The sequence below is a fragment of the Triturus cristatus genome, chromosome 8, assembly GCF_964204655.1.
Source record: "Triturus cristatus chromosome 8, aTriCri1.1, whole genome shotgun sequence".
Classification (NCBI taxonomy): domain Eukaryota; kingdom Metazoa; phylum Chordata; class Amphibia; order Caudata; family Salamandridae; genus Triturus; species Triturus cristatus.
The window spans coordinates 807,630,319-807,652,809 of record NC_140591.1 but is presented as its reverse complement, the minus strand read 5'-3'; the positions used below and the strand labels follow the sequence as shown (position 1 = coordinate 807,652,809).

Here is a 22,491-nt window from a genome sequence, read left to right as displayed (position 1 = left end):
TGGAGCCAGAGATGAGGCATTGGACACACCTTGAAAAAATAAAGCGAGGCAAGCCCTCCATAAACCGCTGTTTCGTATTTACACTTTTAAATAAACAGAACAGCCTTCCCCGCAGTGCCCGCCTAAGTGCTGTGGGTAGGCCGGTTAGTGCAGGTCATGAAAAGGTTGGGGCCGCGGTGTAAAATGCCCCCTTGCCTTTCATTTCCTGGAACGCGCGCACAAAGACCGCGGTGATTTAGTGAGCGGGACAGGAACAAAAAGTTCCCGGCCGCTGGTGTCCAACCGGAGCCCTCTCGGGCGCTGCACAGGCTGCTCCTTGCGCCGCGCCGCGTCAAAGGCCCCCGTCGGCCCTCGCGAGAGTGGCGCGCGCTGAAAGGCGCACAATGGTAGCTTGGTATGTTTGTTTACCCTTCACGACGAGCTGGGTTAACCTCGCCCAAACAGCTTTGCTAAGCCCGTTAACCGCAAGGCGCACGGGGTGACCTGTGCAGGAGCCCCAGTGTCATGCAAATCCTGCCGGCGGGGGTGGCTCTTCCCGCACTGTGCGGGCTCCCGACCTCTCCTCCGAGCTTCGCTCCTGAGAAGTTTATGGTCCCACGGCTCCTCTCCGAAACCCTAGAGTGCGTATTTAAAGGCGGAAGTGGCCTCGGCAGCCCACTCCAATGAAAAGGGCACGAGAGCCGGAGAGAAGTCAGGACGGAGGCTGTTTCACGCGGCAGTTAATTTTATTTGCATAGTAGGCATGGGATATTCACATCTCATGATCTTCACAGACTTAAATCTCACAGCTTACATCAGAATGGATTTTATAACTATGTTTGTTATTAGGAACGCTGTTACACAGGTGGAGATAAATGCAGTTTTCGTCTTTTTTACAGGAAGATGTTGTGTCCAGCGGCCCCTCCCGCAGAGCTCCGTTTAGCAGGTCATTTCGTCTTGATGGCTGTGGCAAGCGTGACCAAGTTCTGGGCTTGTTTCAGCAACGGCAGGTCGACCATACTCCCCCTGAACGTGAAGGCGCCCTGCAGAGAGAAAAGAGACAACAGAGTAGCGAAGTTTGTGAGAGAAGTCACTAGAAAAGAGCTGATCGCTGTGCCTGCGGCAAAGAAACGGCTCACTGAGCTGGCACAACCACCCAATATGTTTTTTCGTTGACGTTCTGCCCTTACTTACAGTCCAAGTACGTTCTCGAATGATATTTAAATCATCATATGGCTTTAACTGCACACAAAAAGGTCTCAGAGACACAACCCAACCACTTATTCTCACGTTTCCCGTATGCAGTAATTCACATTATGAATATGGGTATGGGAACCTCAACCCCGTTAAAGCATGTATGTAATACCCACAGAGGTGTCTAGTTTGCCGTGGCACATTTTGCTACATTTTGGAGAACACACCCAAGAAAGGTGAACTCAATGACTGTCCAAAACTTGGCACGAGACAAGCGAGCGTCTTCCACGTTTATTTGGAAAACAGGATGGGACTAAAGCGCCATGCCGTATACCCACCAAGGCACTTTCCCGTCATTTCTCAACCATCGTGCATGTAATCAACCTTTGAAATCGTTGACACAGTTCTGAAAAGCAGGTTTTTGCATTTATGTGCGTGACTGCAAGAACGAAGAAAATACGCCTGGCAGCGAGCGAAAAAGTCTCCGAAGTACACATAAGTTCTGTAGCGCCTTTACACACAACCAAAATCTGTGGACACTTATTGACTTCATAACTGTCCTACGAACCAGAAAGGACCCCCTCAATAAGCCACGCGCTGAAAAAGGTCAGTTAAGTAACGAGGACACATGAATATTTCACGTAGTGCGGAGACGTGGAAATGGGTGTTGGAGCGTTCTGTTCGAATGATATATTTACTATATAGCCCGTTGACATCTCTTAAGTCTTTATACACTTGCCATAGTTTTGCGCTTACAGTTCAAAACAATGTAAATATCCCCTCCGCACCTGTTATTTCTAAGCTGTGTATTACACCTTTTTCTATTACCCAATTTAATAGCTAGATGGTCCATACGAAAATAGTCCTATCTGCATTTGGTGTAGTGCTGGGCAGATACCGCTAGACATCTGCGGCTCAGAAAGCATGAAGCTTATATTTTTTTGGCCGGCCGATTCAATGTTCCCTTCACGAAACAGACCCCGTAATGTGTTTTCATTAGGCACAACACGTTCTTAAGAGCCGGTGTTAGCCACAATTACTCCTTAAATTAGGATATGTAAAGTCAGATACCTTTTTCGTAATCATAAAGTAATCAAGTGGTTGGAAGTTGGGCTCATCGTTAATACACAGCTTTAAGTTGGTGGGACATTTGTTTTAGTCGGAATATTGTCACCTTGTTCTTGATAGCATGGATACGTTTATTTCGATTTGCACGATTAATTAAAATCATGCCAAACATTCACAATAGAAAGAGCACCCGGAATAAAAAAAAAAAATACAGAATCATGCAGGTTACAAAAGACACCATTGCAAGTAAAAAGTATGCACAACCGCATGATTAATAATATATATATATATATATATATAAAAAAAAGTAGCAGCAAAAAGGCTCCAGTCATAATAGCAGCAGCCGGAGATCATGTATCATACAGTTTATAAAGGATACCAATAGCAGGATGAAATGCACACTGGCACATGATTAACAATATAGTAGAAAAACCCTATTCATAATAGAAGTCACAGGAGATGACTGGAAAGCTTAGACAAATGCTCAGTGAAAGTGCTAAAAAGAACCTACAGAAGCAAAATAACCCTCAGCCTATATATACTAAAGTTAAAGTGCAAGACGTGCAAGTTTCAGCGAACAATAAGGTCACCTGGCCCCTCCTGAAGGGGTACTAAACATAGAGATCCACCCTCAGATAGTTCTAGAGTCCCGTCTTCCCTGACTAAGTCTGTTTCCTACAGTGGTGGGTAAAACACACAGTTTTGTTAAAATCCCCCTCACACACCAAAAGGGCCCTTGGTGTCATGCTTCATCATAGGGTCTTCCCGCCACGCTACGGGACAGGGCGTGCTACGACTACGTGGGAGCACTATTTATGAAAAGACAAACTATGTGTCATCTAGGAGCATGAGTGGAAGGGTCAGGAGTGAATGAGAGAGTGAATTAAAAAATACCTGGCTCTTTGAACTAAAAAACTTTAATATTCCTTTGAGCTGGTATTATTAAAAGTGGGGAAATAAGGTGGGAGGTATATTGCCTGTAATGAGCTGTCCCTCCTATGTCTGTCTACATGTTTCAAAGCCCTCCCCTGGCTGCTTCTTCAGGACCAAGATGATCCCTTCTACACTTACCATATATTAAGGAGCGATGTCTATAAGGTGTATGAAAAGTAGTGTATGTATATGTAGTAATTACTACGTGATGAGCATGCTAAATAGTAATGCACAGTATACAATACCTAAATTGGTATACTACTTTTTGATTTGTTCCCTAGGGTAACAATGCCCCATGAGCTTTTTAAACGGATGGGAAGGGTGTCGGTAGTCACACACACTACCAGGACACTGCCTTACTGCATCAAGCCATCCCCCAGCTCCCTGGAATAGTTCAACCTTATTTCCCCACTTTTAATAATACCAGCTCAAAGGAATATTAATGTTTTTTTAATCCAAAGAGCCAGGTATTTTTTAATTCGCTCTCTCATTCACTCCACTCACGCTCCTACATGACACATAGTTTTGTCTTTTCATAAATAGTGCTCCCGCGTAGTCGTAGGTCACAGCACGCCCTGTTCCGTAGCGGGGCGGGAAGACCCCTTTGATGAAGCATGACACCAAGGGCCCTTTTGGTGTGTGAGGGGTATTTTAACAAAACTGTGTTTTTCCTACCACTGTAGGAAACACAGTAAGGGAAGACACGACTCTAGAACTATCTGAGGGTGGATCTCTATGTTTAGTACTTATTGACTTGAAGAGGACGTATCCACCTCCACTGCACCTACGAGCAGAACCTCTTCACTTACCCTTTTGTTTTTTTGCTCTCCTGAAGGGGACAATGCACAGCATAGTGGTATGGGTCTTGTTGGCATGGAGGATTATCAAGGCCGGGCTAAGTGTAAGATCGATCAACTAGAGTAGTTCACTCCTGAATAAATGTGGCTGGTGTACTGGTGTACTAGAGTAGTTCACTCCTGAAGAAGTGTGACCGGTGTACTGGTATACTAGAGTAGTTCACTCCTGAAGAAATGTGACTGATGTACTGGTATACTAGAGTAGTTCACTCCTGAAGAAATGTGACTGGTATACTAGAGTAGTTCACTTCTGAAGAAATGACTGGTGTACTGGTATATTAGAGTAGCTCACTCCTGAAGAAATATGACTGATGTACTGGTATACTAGAATAGTTCACTCCTGAATAAATGTGACTGGTGTACGGGTATGTAATGTGTATTGAAATATAGAATATCAGTGGTGGCGATGCAACTCCACACAGAGGAGTAAGGAACAGAGCCACATGTACTGAAGATGTCATCTGAAATACTACACACAGGCACGGTGGCAGGGTATGTCTTGCTGCATCAACTACCAGTGTTTGTTTCTAGGTAAAACACAATGAATTTGAAAATATTGCGTATAGTTTGCTAATAATCAATGCCCACCTCCCGAAACCAGCCACCCAAAATGGTTTCAAATGCAGCGCATGAACACAAAAGATGAAAGAGGCATTGCTATAAAGGCAAACATTCATAGGGTTTAAATCCCACAGCGGAAAGATGACTGCGATGACAGAAATAGTAATTCTTTCACATTGGTGGTGTTGTAGATTCTTTTATTCAATATTTAAGTCCTGTCACGTTGAGTGTTTCGAGTGACAGGACTCGACGTGACAGGACTTTCCATGATGGCGGCCTGAATAGGCTTGCGACTGAGCGCGCTACACTCCATACACCCTGGTCCTTGAAGGGGACAGCTAATACTGATCTTCATAGATCGAATATTTCTCAGGCTCCGCATCCGAAATAATTATTTAAGAAAGTGCGGACTGAGTTGGGCTAATACCTGTTGGAATCCCCCCCCCCCCTCTTTTCTGGACTGTGTGGACCACTTATTTTGCCCTGAAGAAGCCCGCTTGGGTGAAACGACGTTGGCTGCCGTGTTTTAAATATTGAATAAAAGAATCTACAACACCACCAATGTGAAAGAATTACTATTTCTGTCATCGCAGTCATCTTTCCGCTGTGGGATTTAAACCCTATGAATGTTTGCCTTTATAGCAATGCCTCTCTCATCTTTTGTGTTCATGTTATCTGAAATGTATTAGAGAGCTTGGAATTTCCAATTTATGATGCCCATTACTTTGCCATACCCTAGACAATATGCACCATATTTGGCATAACTACGATGTAAGCCCACTCTAACGTTTTTTGGGAAAAATTGGAGGAAACTAAAACCAGTCCCATCTTCATTGTTTGAAAAAGTGGCAATTGATTGACTGAAGCCAACTTTAGAAATATGCAAACATCTACAAAGTTGGCGGGACTTCAAATACACTGCACAAGGATCATAGATAAACTATTTGTCTTAATCACAAAGTCTCAAATTTACCGTGCAGGAGTAGTAAGTAAGTAATTAATAATTTATTGTTTGGTTAATAAAAACCTTTACAATTTCCACATAAAAAGACGTAGCAGCAAAATTTGTGATTAAAAAAATCGAACGAGCATATCATAAAACATTCATCCTTGGAATATACATTTACAGAAACAGCGCTGACACCATAGATGGTAATGTGACTAAGACTATTAACTCCCTCAACCTATTTGAAATAGGTTATTCTCCTGAGCGCCTGCAGTTGGAAACACTACAGACATTGCTATTCCCTGGAGCTGCTAAGGTGAGAGATCCACCTTTTCTCCTACATATTGCCTTGCATTATTAGAAACAGGCGTTAAAAAATGCTAAAATACCTACTCCTTATGCCCCAAATATTCCTCTCTGGGGCCTGTCCACCAGGCGCGGAGTATTGTCAACTGCCAGAATTCATACCATCAGGTACAGAGACGGTGGGGGATTTATTTTTGGACGGTAATCTGATGCCTCATGCCGAGTTTGTACGTACTAACGCAGTCCCTGACACCTTATTTCTGACACATGCGGCTGTTATACAGTTTATTCCAAAGTATTGGTTGGTGGACCAGAGAGAACCCTCCTACTTTTCAATTACTGTGGACCATCCACATCATGGGTCACGGGAGCCACTTAGTCAGGTGGTTATACCGTGGATTAAGAGAGCATCTGGGCACCCTCCCACTGGCGCTTCGTCAAAAGTGGGACGCGGCATTAGATAGGGAACTGAACGACAGAGAGTGGGCTCAGATACTAGAACATCCCAAGCGGGTCTCCTGTAATTTCCGACTAAAAACAGTACAGCTGTGGATATTACACAGGGCCTACTTCACGCCATTGGCAATACAGAGAATATACCCTACCAATTCCTTCGACTGTCTGTGATGTTCTCGTCCGGATGCTGACTTCATTAACATGTTATGGGCTTGCCCCTCCTTGAGGGTGTTTTGGTCCAAGGTTATTCAGGGTCTCACCCAGCTTACTGAATGTTCCCCTTAGGACACCACAGAGGCCTGTTTTTTGGGCCTCTTCCCTCTTCCAGAGAAGGCTACTCTGCTGCACCGTTTCGCAGGACTGGCCCTGATGCTTGCTAAGAGACAAATCACACAATGCTGGAAATCCCGAGGGCTCCATGCACGGGTAGATGGAACAAGGAGGTACTTAAATGGGCTACAGTTGAAAGGGAGGCACTACAGCGTGAGGAATACAGAGGATTGAGGAGAAAGACGATCTCCTTGGACTGGGCTCATCTGATAGAACAGTTCAGATCTGAGATGTATGGGGAGGTCGACAATTGTTTGGATACACCACATGATTCTACATGAAGTGCTAGATTCCTAACTATACTACGGAGCGCATCTGTGTGCCTATTCCCCTTCCCCTCTTTTCTTTCTCCTCCCACTTTTTTTTGTAGGGACTCTTGCCCCAGCTGGAAACATTGTAGAACAGGATGGATTAGTTCATAGCAGCCAAGTTAAGGGAATTGTTTTGTGGAGGGGACTAATGTGGGAGGGAGTTAGAAGGGTGGGACCAAAAGTTTCTTTAAAAATATAATGTTGACAATTGATTGGACAGAAGATCGTTTGTAAGTACACGAGTTGTCATTGTCTGTTAGAACATGTATATTTTAGCAACTGATTACTAGCTGATTATGCTACTGTACTGTAACAATTACCTGACGTATAAACATGATAAAAAATTGATATGTAATATAATACCTGCTTGCAAATCCTGGTAAAAAATGTGTGAAAAAAAATCATAAAACATTCATTCATTCATTGTGTTAAAATAGTTGGAGCAGTGATCAGTAATTATTATGAGATATCGTGAATTGGCGAAGTCTTTTGACCATTCTTTATACAAACGACTTTCCAAGAGATTTACTGATACTGTCACTTAAGGTGCCTAAAAAAGAATTGAGAAAGGGATAGGTATCAAGGAAACTTAATAGTTAAAAAGTCAATAATTGGGTCTCTATAAGAGGACCACTTTGCAATGATCGGTCGGTTTAAAAACAGCAGCAATGGTGTATTACTGTTGAGTGTTGTGCTCTAGCATATATCTTTTGAGTGGGGGTTGACCTGAATATATGATATTCACTGAAAAGTGACCCTATAAGAGTCTATTGGTTGCAGTAATAAAGATTGCCGGTCACTTGGCGCCAGAGCTTTTTTCCCTGCCGCTTCCAAACCCGTACAAAGCGACACAGTAACTGAACGTCTCCACCTCCGAGGTATGCCTTCACTGCTTGTCTGCAGGTTCTTATCCCCTTTGAATAAAAAGATGGGCTTTAGTAGCTGTCACCATTCAACTTGTAGTTCTCTGCAGATACACAATACGTGTAAATGTAAGTAAAAAATCTTTTTTGATACCAGAAACCGCATTGCCACTTCCATATGTGTTCTAGCATAGCCTATGGAGTTATTGGTTCCCGTAAGCGTTATCATTTGTAAAGAAATCTAAGATCCTCAAGGCCCAGACGGTCGATTGATGCTGTCAAGTAGCTCATAGCTGCGCATTCTTTCTTTAAGTGTATTTCATTCCATAGATGAGAGTTCAATGTTCCTACTTCGGCCTTTTTGATCCTGTGCCAGCACTTGACATAAGCTCCTTTCCGGTGAGATTTCTTGGTTCTGCAGGCTGAATTGTAGCCTTATTTGGGCTGGCAAGACATATTTGGGTAGATTGAATATCATCCTAGCCGCTCTTGAGACAGTTCTGTCTAAAATAGCTGCGCCTCTTCCCCTCAGGCACTTGCTCCCATAGGTAATAGCTGGAATGAGCTTTGCTGCTTGCCAGACTTGTAGCAGTGGGATGAGGCTTGGGTCTGCAGTTTTGTGTTTAATGGATTTTAAAGCAACTGCAATTGAGTTTACTCTTCTATTGATGGCTTCTTTTTGTGAATTAAATGTGCCTTTGTTGTCTCTTATCACTCCCAAGTACTTATATTCTTCAACTACTTCTATTGTTGTCAGCCAAATGCCAACGGTAACAAGAGGTTGTCATTTTTGGATGTAATTGCATTACCTTAGTTTTCCCATAGTTGATGGTTAGACCATTGGTTGCTGAGTATCTACTGGTTGTGTCTAGTAAGTGTTGTAGAGTGATGGGGGTTCGGCTAATCAGCACAAGGTCGTCTGCGTCCACAGGTTGGAGAGTAGGAGCCCTCCCATCTTTGATGCACGTGAATTACAAATGTCCAATTCTGTCAATAGGTCAGACATATACAAGTTGAAGAGCATCGGGGCCAGCACACACCCCTGTTTAAGCTCCATGGTTGTTGGAATTTTTCTGGACAGGAAATTTCCATCTCTTAGCTTAACTTGGATCCACGTATTAGTGTGGAGAAGTATTAACTGGTTTAAAAGAGCAGGTGATATTTTCTTTTCCTCAAATTTGAGCCAAAGTTTCTTCCTGTCAATTTTATTGAAAGCTGATGAGTAGTCGATAAAACACAGAAAGAGAGGGTATTCTGCTAATTTGGCGTCATCTGCTAGTAGGGACAGGGCAAGTATATTCGTTGTTCCCAAGCCCTTGCAAAAGCCCGTTTGATTGATGGGGATAATTGATTTTTTTGTTTACCCAGGCAGTAAGGCCATCCAGAAGGAGGCCAGCATAGTATTTGGCCTCCATATCAATTAAAGCTACAAGCCTGTAGCTATTTTCTAAGTTCTTGTCCCCTTTCTTGTATATTGGGGATATATTTGACCCCCTCCAGGAGTCAGGGATGTTGTCTCCTCCTGAGATATGTACAAACAGGGGTAGTAATGCGGAAGCCCAGTATTCGGGATCTTTTTTGAATAGCATTGTAGAATCCCGTTGGGGCCTGGTGCGCCCTCCAGCTTGCCTTTAGCTATCCTGTTCTTAATCTGATGAGTTGTAAATGAAAGATGATCGTTTACTACTGGGACAATTAGATCGGAAGGAGTTGCTCAGAGATATAGCGGGAGCTCTGCTTCTGTAGTGAATTAAAATGAAGCAGCAGGTGTGAGGATCAAGCTTCCTCTGTCAGGTGTGAGTTAATTGTTTGTACGTTCGGGTAGACTAGGCTGTTTACTGTGCGCCACAATCTTGCGCTGTTGTTTGACTTATAATCGTACAATAGTCTAGCCCACAGATTTTCATCTGATTCCCTTTTTCCCTGCCAGATTTCTAGTTTCTTTTTTGCTTTTAATTGCGTTAGCTCTTTTTGAGTAATAGGATCCTGTGCTGTACGCCGAAGTCTGAGCATGTTTTATTTATTGCTTTCTTAAGCTTACGAAGGTTAGGAATTTTGGAGATAGAAAAGTGGTTCTCTTGGCGGTCTGATGAACCATTTGGCGTTAGTAGGTTTTTGACTTTTTAGAATCACATTTTTTCCAGGATATATCTGCATACCTGTCCGTGCATACATACTTCCTTGTGTAACTGCAGAACACATTGGTGACTGGTGCAATGCATTTTTGTTACTTGGCCTATCCCTTTTACTGTTTTTTTGCAATGAGGTCCATATTGCTATTTATTCAAATCAGAGTAACATTGTTCAGTGTAAGTGTTTTAAATCATTTATTGTATGTATTTTTAACTTTTTGGCTTGCCTTTTAAATATACCTACCTTTGTATGACTGCCCTTGCTATGTGCTTTTCAGCTATTATTATTTAACCCGAATTCAGTAGAAGTGATACTGACACTGAAACAAATACTAGTAACTACCAAATCGCAAAACCAGACACGCACATAACTGAAGATTGCTGGGTTGGGCATGATTCATCCCTATACTATGCTGAGGGAGATTAGGCAGGAGAAGGTCCTTATGGTAAGCTGTCATTTGGTGTATACCTCATATAAAGTGAATTACCTTAAATTAGGTATTGCTGGCAGTCACCAAACAAGCATTGGCAAATCCAATAAGACTTACCTTTGGACCTACTGGCTTTGCCAATGGTTTTAACCAAGCAGCACAGTGTACCTGATGCTGTGCCACATGGCTAAAGAATAAAAAATAAAGTATTTGACGCAGCAAGCTGCATCATATTGTAGGAATGTGTACCACACGTTTGCAGGCCGACAAAATGATGCGCCTATTCTTTTTTTTAGGTATGGATCTGAGTTGAATTGGTAACTGAAAAGAAACAAAACACAAAAACATTCTTTTTTGTTTTTGAAGTGAGTATGGGGGAAACAACAGTAGGTGTATTGTCAGGACAGAAGCAACATGGGGTGCGCAGATGGGGGAACAAATGGGCAAACTACAGCAACGTGGAACTGGCGGAGAGAAAGGACACGGGTGAGAAGACAATGCAGGGGGTGAGGGAGAATCACATGAACTAGAGAGAACACTAAGTGGGCAGATCGGGGAGAGTAGCACACGATGGAAACAGCGGGAAAACACATACACGCTTGTGAAGTACTAAAACAAAAAAAGTAACACCTATAAAATGCAAGCAGTGGAAGTACACAGTAATGCACCCATGCTCCATGGGGCGGGATAAACACACGAAGAGGAAGCAACACTCACAGAGCTGATAAACGAGCAGTGGAAGTACAGAGTAATGCGCCCGTGCTCCATGGGGCGGGAGTAACACACGAAGAGGAAGGAACACTCACAGAGCTGATGAATGAGAAGCATGCAAAGGAGAGTGACAATGAAGACAACCGATGGTAAGCAATGGGCAGGCTGTAAGCCCACTGTAAGCTAACAATATGTCTTGCAACAGACAGCACTCATGCTGTCTAATAGACTAGACCTAAAAAGAGGGAGGTACCAAATTCTGACAGAATCCCCGAAGATTTGTAAAAAATCAGAGCTGGTCCTGCATGGCAAATAATGCTGATCTCAAGCAATGCCATATTAAAGAAAGGCTCTTTACCTGCATCCTGATGTGGAGCAGAACAGTGCCTTTGCACAGAAAGGGCTGCATTCATGATCCAACTAACTACAGTCTGATAAGTCTGCTTGATTACAGCAAAAAACAATTTCCAGGTGTATTATAAGCTAGACTGGAAAACTGGTCTGCAAATAACAAATTTTTACCACATTGTCAGGTGGGATTTAACAAGAAAATTAGCACCACGGACCGGGTGTTCAGATTCCATTTTACTTCTGGAAAAATATGTTTTACTCAGAAAAAGCCTACGGTATGTGGTGTTTGTAGACTTGAATATAAGTACTTGGTCTGCCATTGAAAATACCATCAGACACCTGGCCTTCTGAACATTCTGGTAAGATTACACAAAGGAAACTGCTACAGGTGGTTGGGGCCCAGTTGGTAAAACGACAAAACCTATCGCTGTAAACAAAGGAATCTGTCAATGCAGTTCCTTGGCTCCTGAGAGCATTACCATCGCTGACCAAGTGCTAGAAGGTGCCAAGACCGCAACTCTTGTATTTGCTGACAATGCAGTACTGGTCTTAAAGCCAGCAAATCGCCTACAGAACGTACTAGACAAAGTTTGATAGTTCTATAGAGCATATTGCTCAGAGCAAGTCCTGACTTACATCCAAGCCTGGATAGGCACAAACCACTTTCAACCGAACAGCCTTGAATTGGTGGTCATCATTTTTAGTACTAAGTAGAGGCATTCATTAGCAGCCATTAATCCTCTCAAATTCTAAGCTAAAATCTGCATATAGTAGATCAGGACAACAATTTGGGAGTGGAGTTTTACTCCAAAGCCACCCTTTTGCTCTAGGTAATTTCAGAGGTTAGTAGTTGTTTCTATCAATAAACTGAAATCCCGTCTTCCTCTTCATTATGGAAAACATTGGGCTTTAGTGGCAGGGGTGATTATTGATTTCCAACCTAGATTGCTGCAAATTCTGCTGTATTCCAAAGCGTTTACCCATAGACTGCAGAATGCAGCCATTGGATCAATACTGAGCTTAGTGAATAGAACCATAATTTTCCAATATGGTTGCAAATATGTCTGAATTTCTTTAACAAACACTAATTTTTACCCCGTCTCGTAGGTGATCATGGCCTACTGGTCCTTCATCCTCCCCCAAAAGAAGCTCCCTGTCGAAGACCATCAGGGTCGCCAATAATCTGTTCCCGTTACAGAGAATTGAAAAAAGACCACAAATCTTTACTATACTACCTGCTATGCCAAGATTCCCAATGCCATTAAAATTGAGAAGTGCTCCAAAAAGGTAACATTCCGAATCATGCGTGAAAGAAACCACTCATGTGGCCAAAACTATCAATTCATACTAAGGATAGCACCAAAACAAATACTTCCTGGTGCATCTACAAAAAGTCCTAATTCAGAACTGGCTAATTCAGGTGGAAGCCAGGTCACAGAACCATTGAAATTGCTCATACAACTGCCCAAAATGCTCAAAATTCTCCATAACAACAGCTGTAAGCCTAGTGCAATTCTGTTTAGCCACAAGCCCCGACAGAGACTAAACAACTGACTCATGGGACTAATACTCTATCCAAAATTTAGCCGGGCCAGCAAAACCTGTAAGTGGTGCAATGGCACATTCTTAGTATAAAGTCAGGCCTCAATGGAGGAGCAAAAGGTTTTTAGTTTCAAAGGGGCAAGTGCCAAAACTGAGTTCAGTTTCATACCCCAAAAAAGTCAGCAGTATAGTTGGGCCAGATGTGTTTTTCTGCTGGCAACCAAACACCAACCAAACACCTAGCCACATCATTATACCACAAAGGTCGATAATGATGAAGCCCACTCAGCCGACCCAGGGTGGCCAGGAGCAAAATGGGTAACTCCATTGGACCGAGACACCTGGTAAAAACCATTTTAGAACTGTGCTGAATTCCTCAAAGTTGACACAAGACACCAAAAGGTCCATGGGCATACATTAGTCAAAGAATAGGAACCACAAATTAGAAACCAACAAGCCTAAAGGCATCTGGATGCAAAGGCTGAAGCCTAAAAGCAGATTTAATATTGGCCTTTCCTACAAGTGCCCTTAACAAACACCCTCAACCAACTCACCTGCTGATCACGAGAAGCACACTGCACTAAAAATATAACATAATCACTAACATCATTTACATATTTGTCCTTGAGAGGGAACAAATTAGGAATACGTCTGAACTTCCCAGGCTCCTTTGTGGGCAAAATCCCTAGAGGAGAGAACACAAAATCAACGGTAGCTCAGAAAAAGACACCTTCTTCAAGGCTCATTCTCAGTCTTCTTCATGGATGCGACCGCCTTGTATTTGGCTCATGGGCACACCTCTGTCAGAACTCCCCTTTCAGATGACAACAGGGCACATACAGGATACTCGACCCAGCCGTGGTGGTTGAGGCCTTTTACTCCTGATGTCCCAGGGCCTGGCCAACTATGGATTCTGAGCACCTGGTCCAAGTACCCCATTTGCACTTGACTCTCAGTGGTAGATATGGACGAGCAGTCAAAGGCTCCCTTGGGAAAGGTGGGGTTTGTGTAGATACAGGTAAGTGAACATGACTCATAACTCAAAGTGCACGCAGTGCAAACAATAAATCAATGTCCAGTCCAATGCTTACTTTAATAAGAAAAGGAAGTATTTTATTTCTAAATCTACACATTTAACTGAATAACGACATTCAAGAGCAATTACATGATCCCCTTGAGTTCAGGGCTCTAGTATCTGTCAGGCAAATCCCTGTCCCACTGTGTTTCTTATAATGTGGTCAGGGTTATTCCTCATTCACTGGTGGCCGTATCCAGGAAATGCTTACACGTAGGCTTTTCTCAAGAGTTCCCCTTTGACTCCTTAGCAATTAGTCAAAAGTGTCTATGGTGCCGCAGCACAATTAGCAGTGAGTTCCCCGGGGCCTCATATGCCCAGTTCCAGTCTTATCTGCTCCAGCAGTAAGGAAGCGTTCAGTGGTGCGAGTGCCCTCTTCATGGGAGCTACCAGGTCCTGATATTGTTTGGCAAAGTTGGACTGTTTGCAGTTCCCGTGGCAGCACACAGCAAGCACGGGCTCTCTCTCCTGAGCAGCGCTGCCAGTTTGTTCCAGTGATCAGAGCTGCTCCTGCACAGCAAACATGAGGTAAGGCACTCTTTCCCTCACCGGGGGAGGGGGCAAAACCAATCCTCCGGCTCCCAACTGGGACCCAGCGAGGGTGCGACTTCTCTGGAAGCATCTTTCTGGTCCTGGAATCAGTCAAAGGCAGGTCTCAGTAGGTGGGCTTGACCTGCCGGTCACAGCTGCAATCTTTCAGTCTGGACAACGACCCGAACTCTTGGCCAGAATTGTACTGACATCACCTCCTGGCATATGGGGTTGGCCTGATGCTCTATGTCTAAACGCAGATTCTTCTGATGCAATTGCTCTCACCACGGCAGCCCCACCTGGCGTACGTGGTCACCGATAAAGACAGACACACGTCTCAACACTATTGGCCCAATAAGTCCAGCGATTGTTTGTTCCGGCATACAGGGGTCACAGCAATGAGGTTGTGGGCTTCCAGCACAGTGTTCCTTGGTCGACTCTGATCACAGTGGCCCTCTCTTTGCATACAGGGTCACCGGACCGTTCATGCAGATGGGCAACAACCTGATTGGTGCACAGCCATTCTCCAGATACCTTGCTTAGGTAGTCCTCTTGGTAGTGCTCTCCACTGGATTTTGATCCCTCTAACGCTCTCCTCTTCCTCACAGGGCACACTGGTTTTAGCAAGAAGGCAGGCCCTGGTGATCCTGGCTCCAGGGTGGGTGGTCTTGGTTACCTGGGTGATGTTCCCTCCCTCACCCAGCAGGGAGACTATCAGGCCTTTGTCCACAGTCCTGGTCACAGGCAGAAGTCTTGCAGAGCTTCTCCTTGTCACACAGCCCATCTGGCTGCTTGGCGGACGACAAAGTTTGGGTCTTAACCTCCCCTTCTTATAGTCCATTTCCAAATACCAAAATGTGATTTAGGGACTGAGTGTTTAAGTTTTATGTTGTGGTTCTGCTTCTTTAGAAGTGTCCACTTCTCTTTTTCTTCTTTACCTTTGAAAGGATGTCCGTCATAGCAGGAAAGACTCTGAAGCTGACTGACGCACAACACAGTTCATGGGAGTGACCAGAATTCACACCTGGATGTCAGCTACAGTGATATGTGCATCAAAAGGTTAATCCCGGACTCACAGACCTACTCTTTATCATTCTCTTACCATCCCCATCTCCTTACTGAGACGTATCAAGGCCCCTTTCTTGTGATCTATCACTGAATCAAAGTGCATTATTTTGAAATGTAAATAGGAAGTCTTTTTCTCCTGTCCTCCAGTGTGTGCCCACCCAACTCACAGGAATGCAGCAATACACACATTTTTCTGGAGGGGGGGCCATGTCTTCACCAGTCAGGCACATACTCTCCAGGGCTGCTACCTCCATGCACTGTGCCACTACAGACATGCATTCATTCAGCATACACATTAAGTCTGTGCGCACTGTTCAGTACAATAGTTTTTTGTATTGTACCAGGGTGTGCTATTTGCAAACAGAGACACTACCACCACACTCACTCACCATTTGTACGCTGCATAACACCTCACCTTTTATGTACTGTACTCCATACAAGCACACATACACCCAGCACATGCTTTCATTGTGCATGCACAGCACTACATCTCTCACATAATGTATTCCACACAGGCATACATACATTCAGTACATGCACTAACCACACATAAACTGCACAGTACTACTCTATCCCTGCACATTACACTTCTCAGGCACACATCCATCCAGTGCAGAGTCAGTACTCCTCCACTGTGCAGCACTCCACATCTATCTGATGTAGGCCAAAGGTGAATTAAACACACAGCAGCAGAACTTTTAAAAAGGTGAGTGAGCCTATAGGCCTCACTCCAGTGACACAGGGTAAAGAGCACCACTTCACTACTACTTATCACTACACGGTATGCTGCCACCACTGCACTTGTGCTGTCTAACTCTTGGTGAAAGCGGTAGCCTTTCACCACTATGAGGGTAGTGTTTTGGGGTGTCCGTACGGGATCAAGACTGCAATCCGTGAGACAGGCTTATTTCATGGCGCACACGTATGATCTGTGTTTGCCTATGACAAACATCAGCATTAGGGATCCAGACAACAGTGCGGTTGAGCACTCAGGGCAGGGGTACACATCTTTAACCATGCAGAGGACTTTTCTGTCCCAACAGCCACCTACCAGGCCTATTGCGGGAATGTGAAAATCATCTTTTAAACCAAAACACAAGTGCTGAGCTGCAGTTTTACACAGATAATGATTAAGCCATTGAACCAAAGTAACCAAGTCAGTTGGGATGGACCTTCACCCTACTTCCCCAGTCTGTTGCTCTTCTGTGAATCTCCTTATCCAAACATCTTTTAGAACAGTTTGATTCGGGATGCCAAAATAAGGCCATACCATACACAAAAAGGAGCTGCAGAGGGATACAGATCAGGTCGCCCTCCCCTTATAATATTCAATCAAAAAAGGACCTGATCTAGTATGGGACAATCCTTGTGAGCATACCCCATGCCATATCTTGGCTGTAATGTTTAACAATAGCTTCCACAATGCTGTCCAATCCTAGGTGCTCCTGTCCATTTATTTAAAAGTTGTTCAGTGTCATTCCCCAGTATAAAACCAATAGCGTGCAATTCACGAAAGAAGAGAAAATGTGCAAAGGTTTGGAAGTGCCTCACAGAAACACCACCATGGGAGCTGCTGGTAGGTTCTCACCAGAGTGCTCCTGTTCTCATCATTGGCAAGTCCCAAAACCACAAAAAAATTATGTGAGAAAAAATAATTTAAATGTGTGAAAAAGGTAAAGCACTGACTTGGAACAATATCCGCGTGCAACCCTATTCTGACCCCCTTCTGTAGAAGCAAAATTCCCACTGACTTTCGCTTCTCCAAGCTCAAAACGAGCTAAACGACCACTGGCAAAACCATCAATTTTAATCACTGCCGTGCGTCGGCTCAATTTAAAAACCAAGACATACTGTCGCAAACCATGAGTTTTTATGGAAGGCCAACATGTTTCATTGCCATTCAAACTTCCGGCACTTTCTTCAGAGCTAGGGGTCAGTCCTCGCCACACTATCAATTCAGTAATATACCTGGGGTAATATGACACAGACAACACGCAACACAAAGTTAGCACAGTACATGATTTTAAAACCAATACACGCAAAGCGTGTTTAATAGGAATTTGCTGCTCACACATATGGAATATTTACCAGGTGGTTGCCCCCACCATGCATACCGGCAAGCCCCTTCTCCTTGGGGATGTGTACACGTCCACACCACCCAAACGTATTACTACAGTTGCTTTATGTCAACTTGTTGAAAAAACTATTCTTGTCAATGGTGGTGTATTCATAGTGACTCTCCCCCAACTTTACGTTATTCAAAGGGATACGGGATTTCAACCCCTACCACCCTCAACTCAGGCCTCTTATTACATTTTTTTAAAAACAGGGAGAGAAGCTACGTATGTAGAGCGCTGGCCTCTTATTGCGTCTTTTAAACAAGGATAAGGGCTAAGTATGTATATGCGCTGGCCCCATCTGCACAAGCCAATTCAGAGCAGCGGCCACTGTATACTACCACACTACTCGTCACTGCTTCCATTAGCAGACCCCTTTTCTTCCTTTAACCAACCACCATTAGTCAAATCTATCCGCCCGCTGTTCTTTCTGTGCGTCTATTTAAAAACATAACTCGGGCGCGAATGTTATTACACGCCCACCCTCTTCCGGTGTGTCCCGGTCACGTGACCATTTCTATGGGCACCATCTCTGAAAGGGGAATCATATCGATACTCGTATGTAAACCTGAACTCAGTTTAAACAGCTCAAGGTCAATAGCTAACAATGCATATATCTCTCTGGGAGTTTACTCTCTACTGGTTCACGAGCCACTTCAGACTAGTATTTTCTAAATATAGGAAACACCCTCATTATTTCCATTAGTTTTCTACATAACTTCTCCACCGGTGGCCACATCCTCCTTCCATACAATTTATCGACCTTGTTACTGTGTGCTGGAACTCTTGATCGAGTCATTCCAGTATTCAAGGGATTCACTCTGTTTTCATGACATGTCCCAATATTTACATTGGGTCGAGACCAGCACTTTAAGGTTGACCCTACAATTGCCCCTCAAAATACACACCGATATTGAACCTGACAATGTAGTGTAATCCTATACTACTTCTCAGAAAACATCCTGTTTATAGGACAAACTAGGAGTGAGTCCCCACTTTGTTCCACTCAATAACATCGTTTAGGCCCCGTTGATCCACCCCTTCCTGATATATCCAACATGCCTCATTGGTGGCTAATTTGCTCTCTATTTTGTATGTGTCCCCCATCACTCTTTCCAGTACAATCCATCTGATATCTTTGTAATTGTGTTTTTGCTCCTGGAAATGACACACTAATCGTGTGGTCAACTTCCCCACCTTCAGCGTGCTCAGATGTTGTTGGATTCTTATCTTAATCTTGCACAATGTCAATCCAATATAATGCATCCCGCAAGGGCATGTCAATCTGTAAATGAAATTTGGAGTGTTACAATTGGTAAGTTTATTCAAATACCAAGTTCTACCACTGTCCAATTGCACACTCTTTGTCACCTCCGTCAGCTCACATACAGAACACCCCCCACAGGGGTAATGTCCAGAGGGAAGCCGGGAATTTTTGACCACTTGAATCGGGCGGGTGTGCACCAATTGGTCACGCAAGTTCCTAGATCTTCTGAATGCAAACCTCGGGTGAGGTATCTTGAAACTGCTGGTACTTAACAGAGACCATTGCTTTCTGATTATTTGACGAATCTTGGTTGACAAAGGGTCAAACATGGTGACCACCGGCCGACAGTCCCCTTTCTCCTTCACATTCCTCTCAAGTAGGGCTGCTCTAGGTATATTGATCGCCCTTTTCCTCCTGGCTCTTTTAACCACCTTCTTAGGGTAGGCACAATTCTCTAACTTTACCCCCAGTTCTGCAGATTGTTCAGGAAATTGCTGGGTTGATGTACAATTCCTGAGATAACGCAGGAACTGACCCACGGGTAAGTTAATCCTGAAGTGCTTGTGGATGAAATGATCTATAGTGCAGTAGAGAATTTTTATCTGTTGGTTTTTGATGGACATTCGTCTGAAGCTTGTTCTCCACTGCACATATATCCAAATAGGTGGCTGTACCCCTACTGATGTTCCATGTGAATTTGAGGCATTCGTCTAGCCCATTCAGCCACTCTAGAAAACTTCCAAGGCTATCTTCTGTCACTGTCCAGATGCAGAGCACGTCATCTATAAATCTCTTCCAGAGAGATATGTTATTCTGGAAGGGATTAGATGGATGATTGATATAGTTGGCTTCAAACTGCCCTACATAAATGCAGGCCAGAATGGGGGCAAAATTTGCCCCCATCAAAGTACCGGACACCTGAAGATACCGCTTATTTTTAAATGCAAAAAAGTTTTTTGCAAGGGCTACCTCCACACGTTGTAAAACAAAAGATTGTGGGGTATCATAAAACCTCTCACATTCCCCAAGTGCCCGCGCTGCTTCCACCAGCGTGGCATCCTGGGGTATGCTTGTGTACAACGATTCGATGTCAATTGTGACCAAAAATTGTTGATCGGGGTCATACTCCAGTGTATCCAAGATGTTTAAAATATCCGTAGTGTCTTGAATATATGAGGGTTGGGAGATGACACATTCCCTCAGAAAGAAATCTGCAAACTGTAACAGCGGCTCCAACACAGATTGAATGCCCGATACAATTGGGCGTCCTGGTGGAGGCTGCTGTGCTTTGTGGATTTTTGGCAGAATATAAAATGCCAGTGTTCTGGGTTTAAGATTTACTAAAAACTCTGCCTCTTTGTATGTTATCCACTTTTTTCTTTTGCATCTGTCGCCAGTTTAATAATCAGTTCTTGAAGATCCCCTGGTGGGTCTCGTGCCAGCGGTTTATAATTCTGGCGTACTCCTAGTAACCTCAATTTTTCTGCCTCATAATCACTAGTGTTCATTACTACCACCGTCTTTATCAGCTGGTTTGATGGTTAGTAATTCATTATTTTGTAGGGACTTCACTGCTTTCCAATCGGCACTGCTCATATTACTGAAAACTCGTTGGTTCTCAGTTTGTTCCAAGTCAGCAATGTCCTGCAATACTTTTTGCTCAAAGACCTCGGGCCCTACTGAACTACTCAGGGGAAAAAATTGGAAAGGCCGATGTAAATTCGTAGAGTAGAGCGAAGGGGGACCAAGCTCTTTTTCCGCGAAAAACATCCTCAGTTTAATCCTCCTCATACGTTCATAAAACTCCCTCCTACATTTAAAGCTGTTAGGCGTGGGCACGAACCCAAGTCCCTTGTTGAGGATCCAGATCTCATCACTCGTCAACAGGTGGTCCGAAAGGTTCACTACTATGTCATTATCTAGAGTATTCATAGGGGTGTTCTGCCTCGGCTGCGTGTGATTCGTGGGGAAAAGGTTTGCCATGTTTGATCTGAATTCTGGCGTGCCCTCCCCTTCCTCTTTGACCTCCCCCTCTCTGGCCTACCTGGCGTTGTCCTAAAAAAGACCGAAGTAGTGCCCCATAATCCTCGTTTGATCTTTCCTGAGGATTAAACCTCACCCTACTCTGATTCGAAGTGGAGGGTTGTGCACTAACTTCGTCTTCGTCACCACTAGTGTTGTCGAATGTCCAGTTCTGTGGTGTCCTCCTACCCTCACAGCGACCACCCCTTTGGCCCAGCGGTTGATATGCCTGTTCAGTAGTGAATTGATAATATTTATCCTCTGTGTAGCGGAAGGCCCACTCATGAGTATACCGTTCCAGATTTCGTTTTAACCCCTTTATTTTTTGATTGACCATGTACGTTTTATATTCTCCCAGGTCACTCTGAATTCTCGCAAGTTGTACTTTTGTATCAACAATAGTAGTGTCAACCTTAATAGCCTCCTCTAGTGCAAGTATTTCTTTTAAGAGATCCTCACTCAGCCTCTTGGCTCTATTAATAATGAGTATAAGCCAGTCCCGGGTACATTTGTTAGCAATATAGCTCCAATCGACCCGGAACCTCTTATCCTCAAGAATTTGTTTTGGCTTAATGCGTATCAACAAACTCGCTGTTGCTGCCCCCGACCGCAAATACTCAGTCATAAGCGCACCATGAAGTGCAACCCTAATCTGGCGTTTCTTAAGGTTGGTTAACTTATCCCACTCCTCTCGGGCAGACGTAGTACCAATCAGGGGGGCATCAGGCAATAGCAAGGGGCCTGACAGAATTAAAGCTATCTGATCTTCTGAAAAGGCCAAACAGTTCCTATCCATACTTCAATTTCCGTAACGAGTGAGCAGAACTCATGAACTGTGCCAACCACTGTGTACCGTGTATCTCACCGAGATCACGTCTCAGGTGATTAACTCAAGTAAAAGCTCTCATGGCTGGTCCGCCGTTCTCAATACCATACACAAAAAGGAGCTGCAGAGGGATACAGATCAGGTCGCCCTCCCCTCATAATATTCAATCAAAAAAGGACCTGATCTAGTATGGGACAATCCTTGTGAGCATACCCCACGCCATATCTTGGCTCTAATGTTTAACAACAGCTTCCACAATGCTGTCCAATCCTAGGTGCTCCTGTCCATTTAAAAAAAAAAGTTAGTCAGTTGCATTCCCCAGTATAAAACCAATAGCGTGCAATTCATAAAAGAAGAGAAAATGTGCAAAGTTTTGGAAGTGCCTCACAGAAACACCACCATGGGAGCTGCTGGTAGGTTCTCACCAGTGTGCTCCGGTTCTCATCATTGGCAAGTCCCAAAACCACAAAAGAATAATGTGAGAAAGTGCAAAAATGATTTAAATGTGTGAAAAAGGTAAACCACGCACTTAGAACAATTTCTGCGTGCAACCCTATTCTGACCCCCTTCTGTAGAAACAAAATTCCCACTGACTTTCGCTTCTCCAAGCTAAA

General features: G+C 43.9%; 1 protein-coding gene across 2 annotated transcripts in view; it reads right to left on the bottom strand.

Moving 5' to 3' along the window:
- Positions 1-706: 706 nt before the first annotated feature.
- The window catches only part of CLYBL (citramalyl-CoA lyase), a 2,027,539-nt gene continuing 2,005,754 nt past the window's right edge, over positions 707-22,491 (bottom strand). For both annotated transcript variants that reach the window (XM_085622259.1, XM_085622260.1), the window contains one exon: positions 707-1,022. In XM_085622259.1, the coding sequence (XP_085478385.1) occupies positions 927-1,022 (96 nt within the window). In that variant the 3' untranslated portion in view covers positions 707-926. The remainder of the gene's footprint in view (positions 1,023-22,491) is intronic.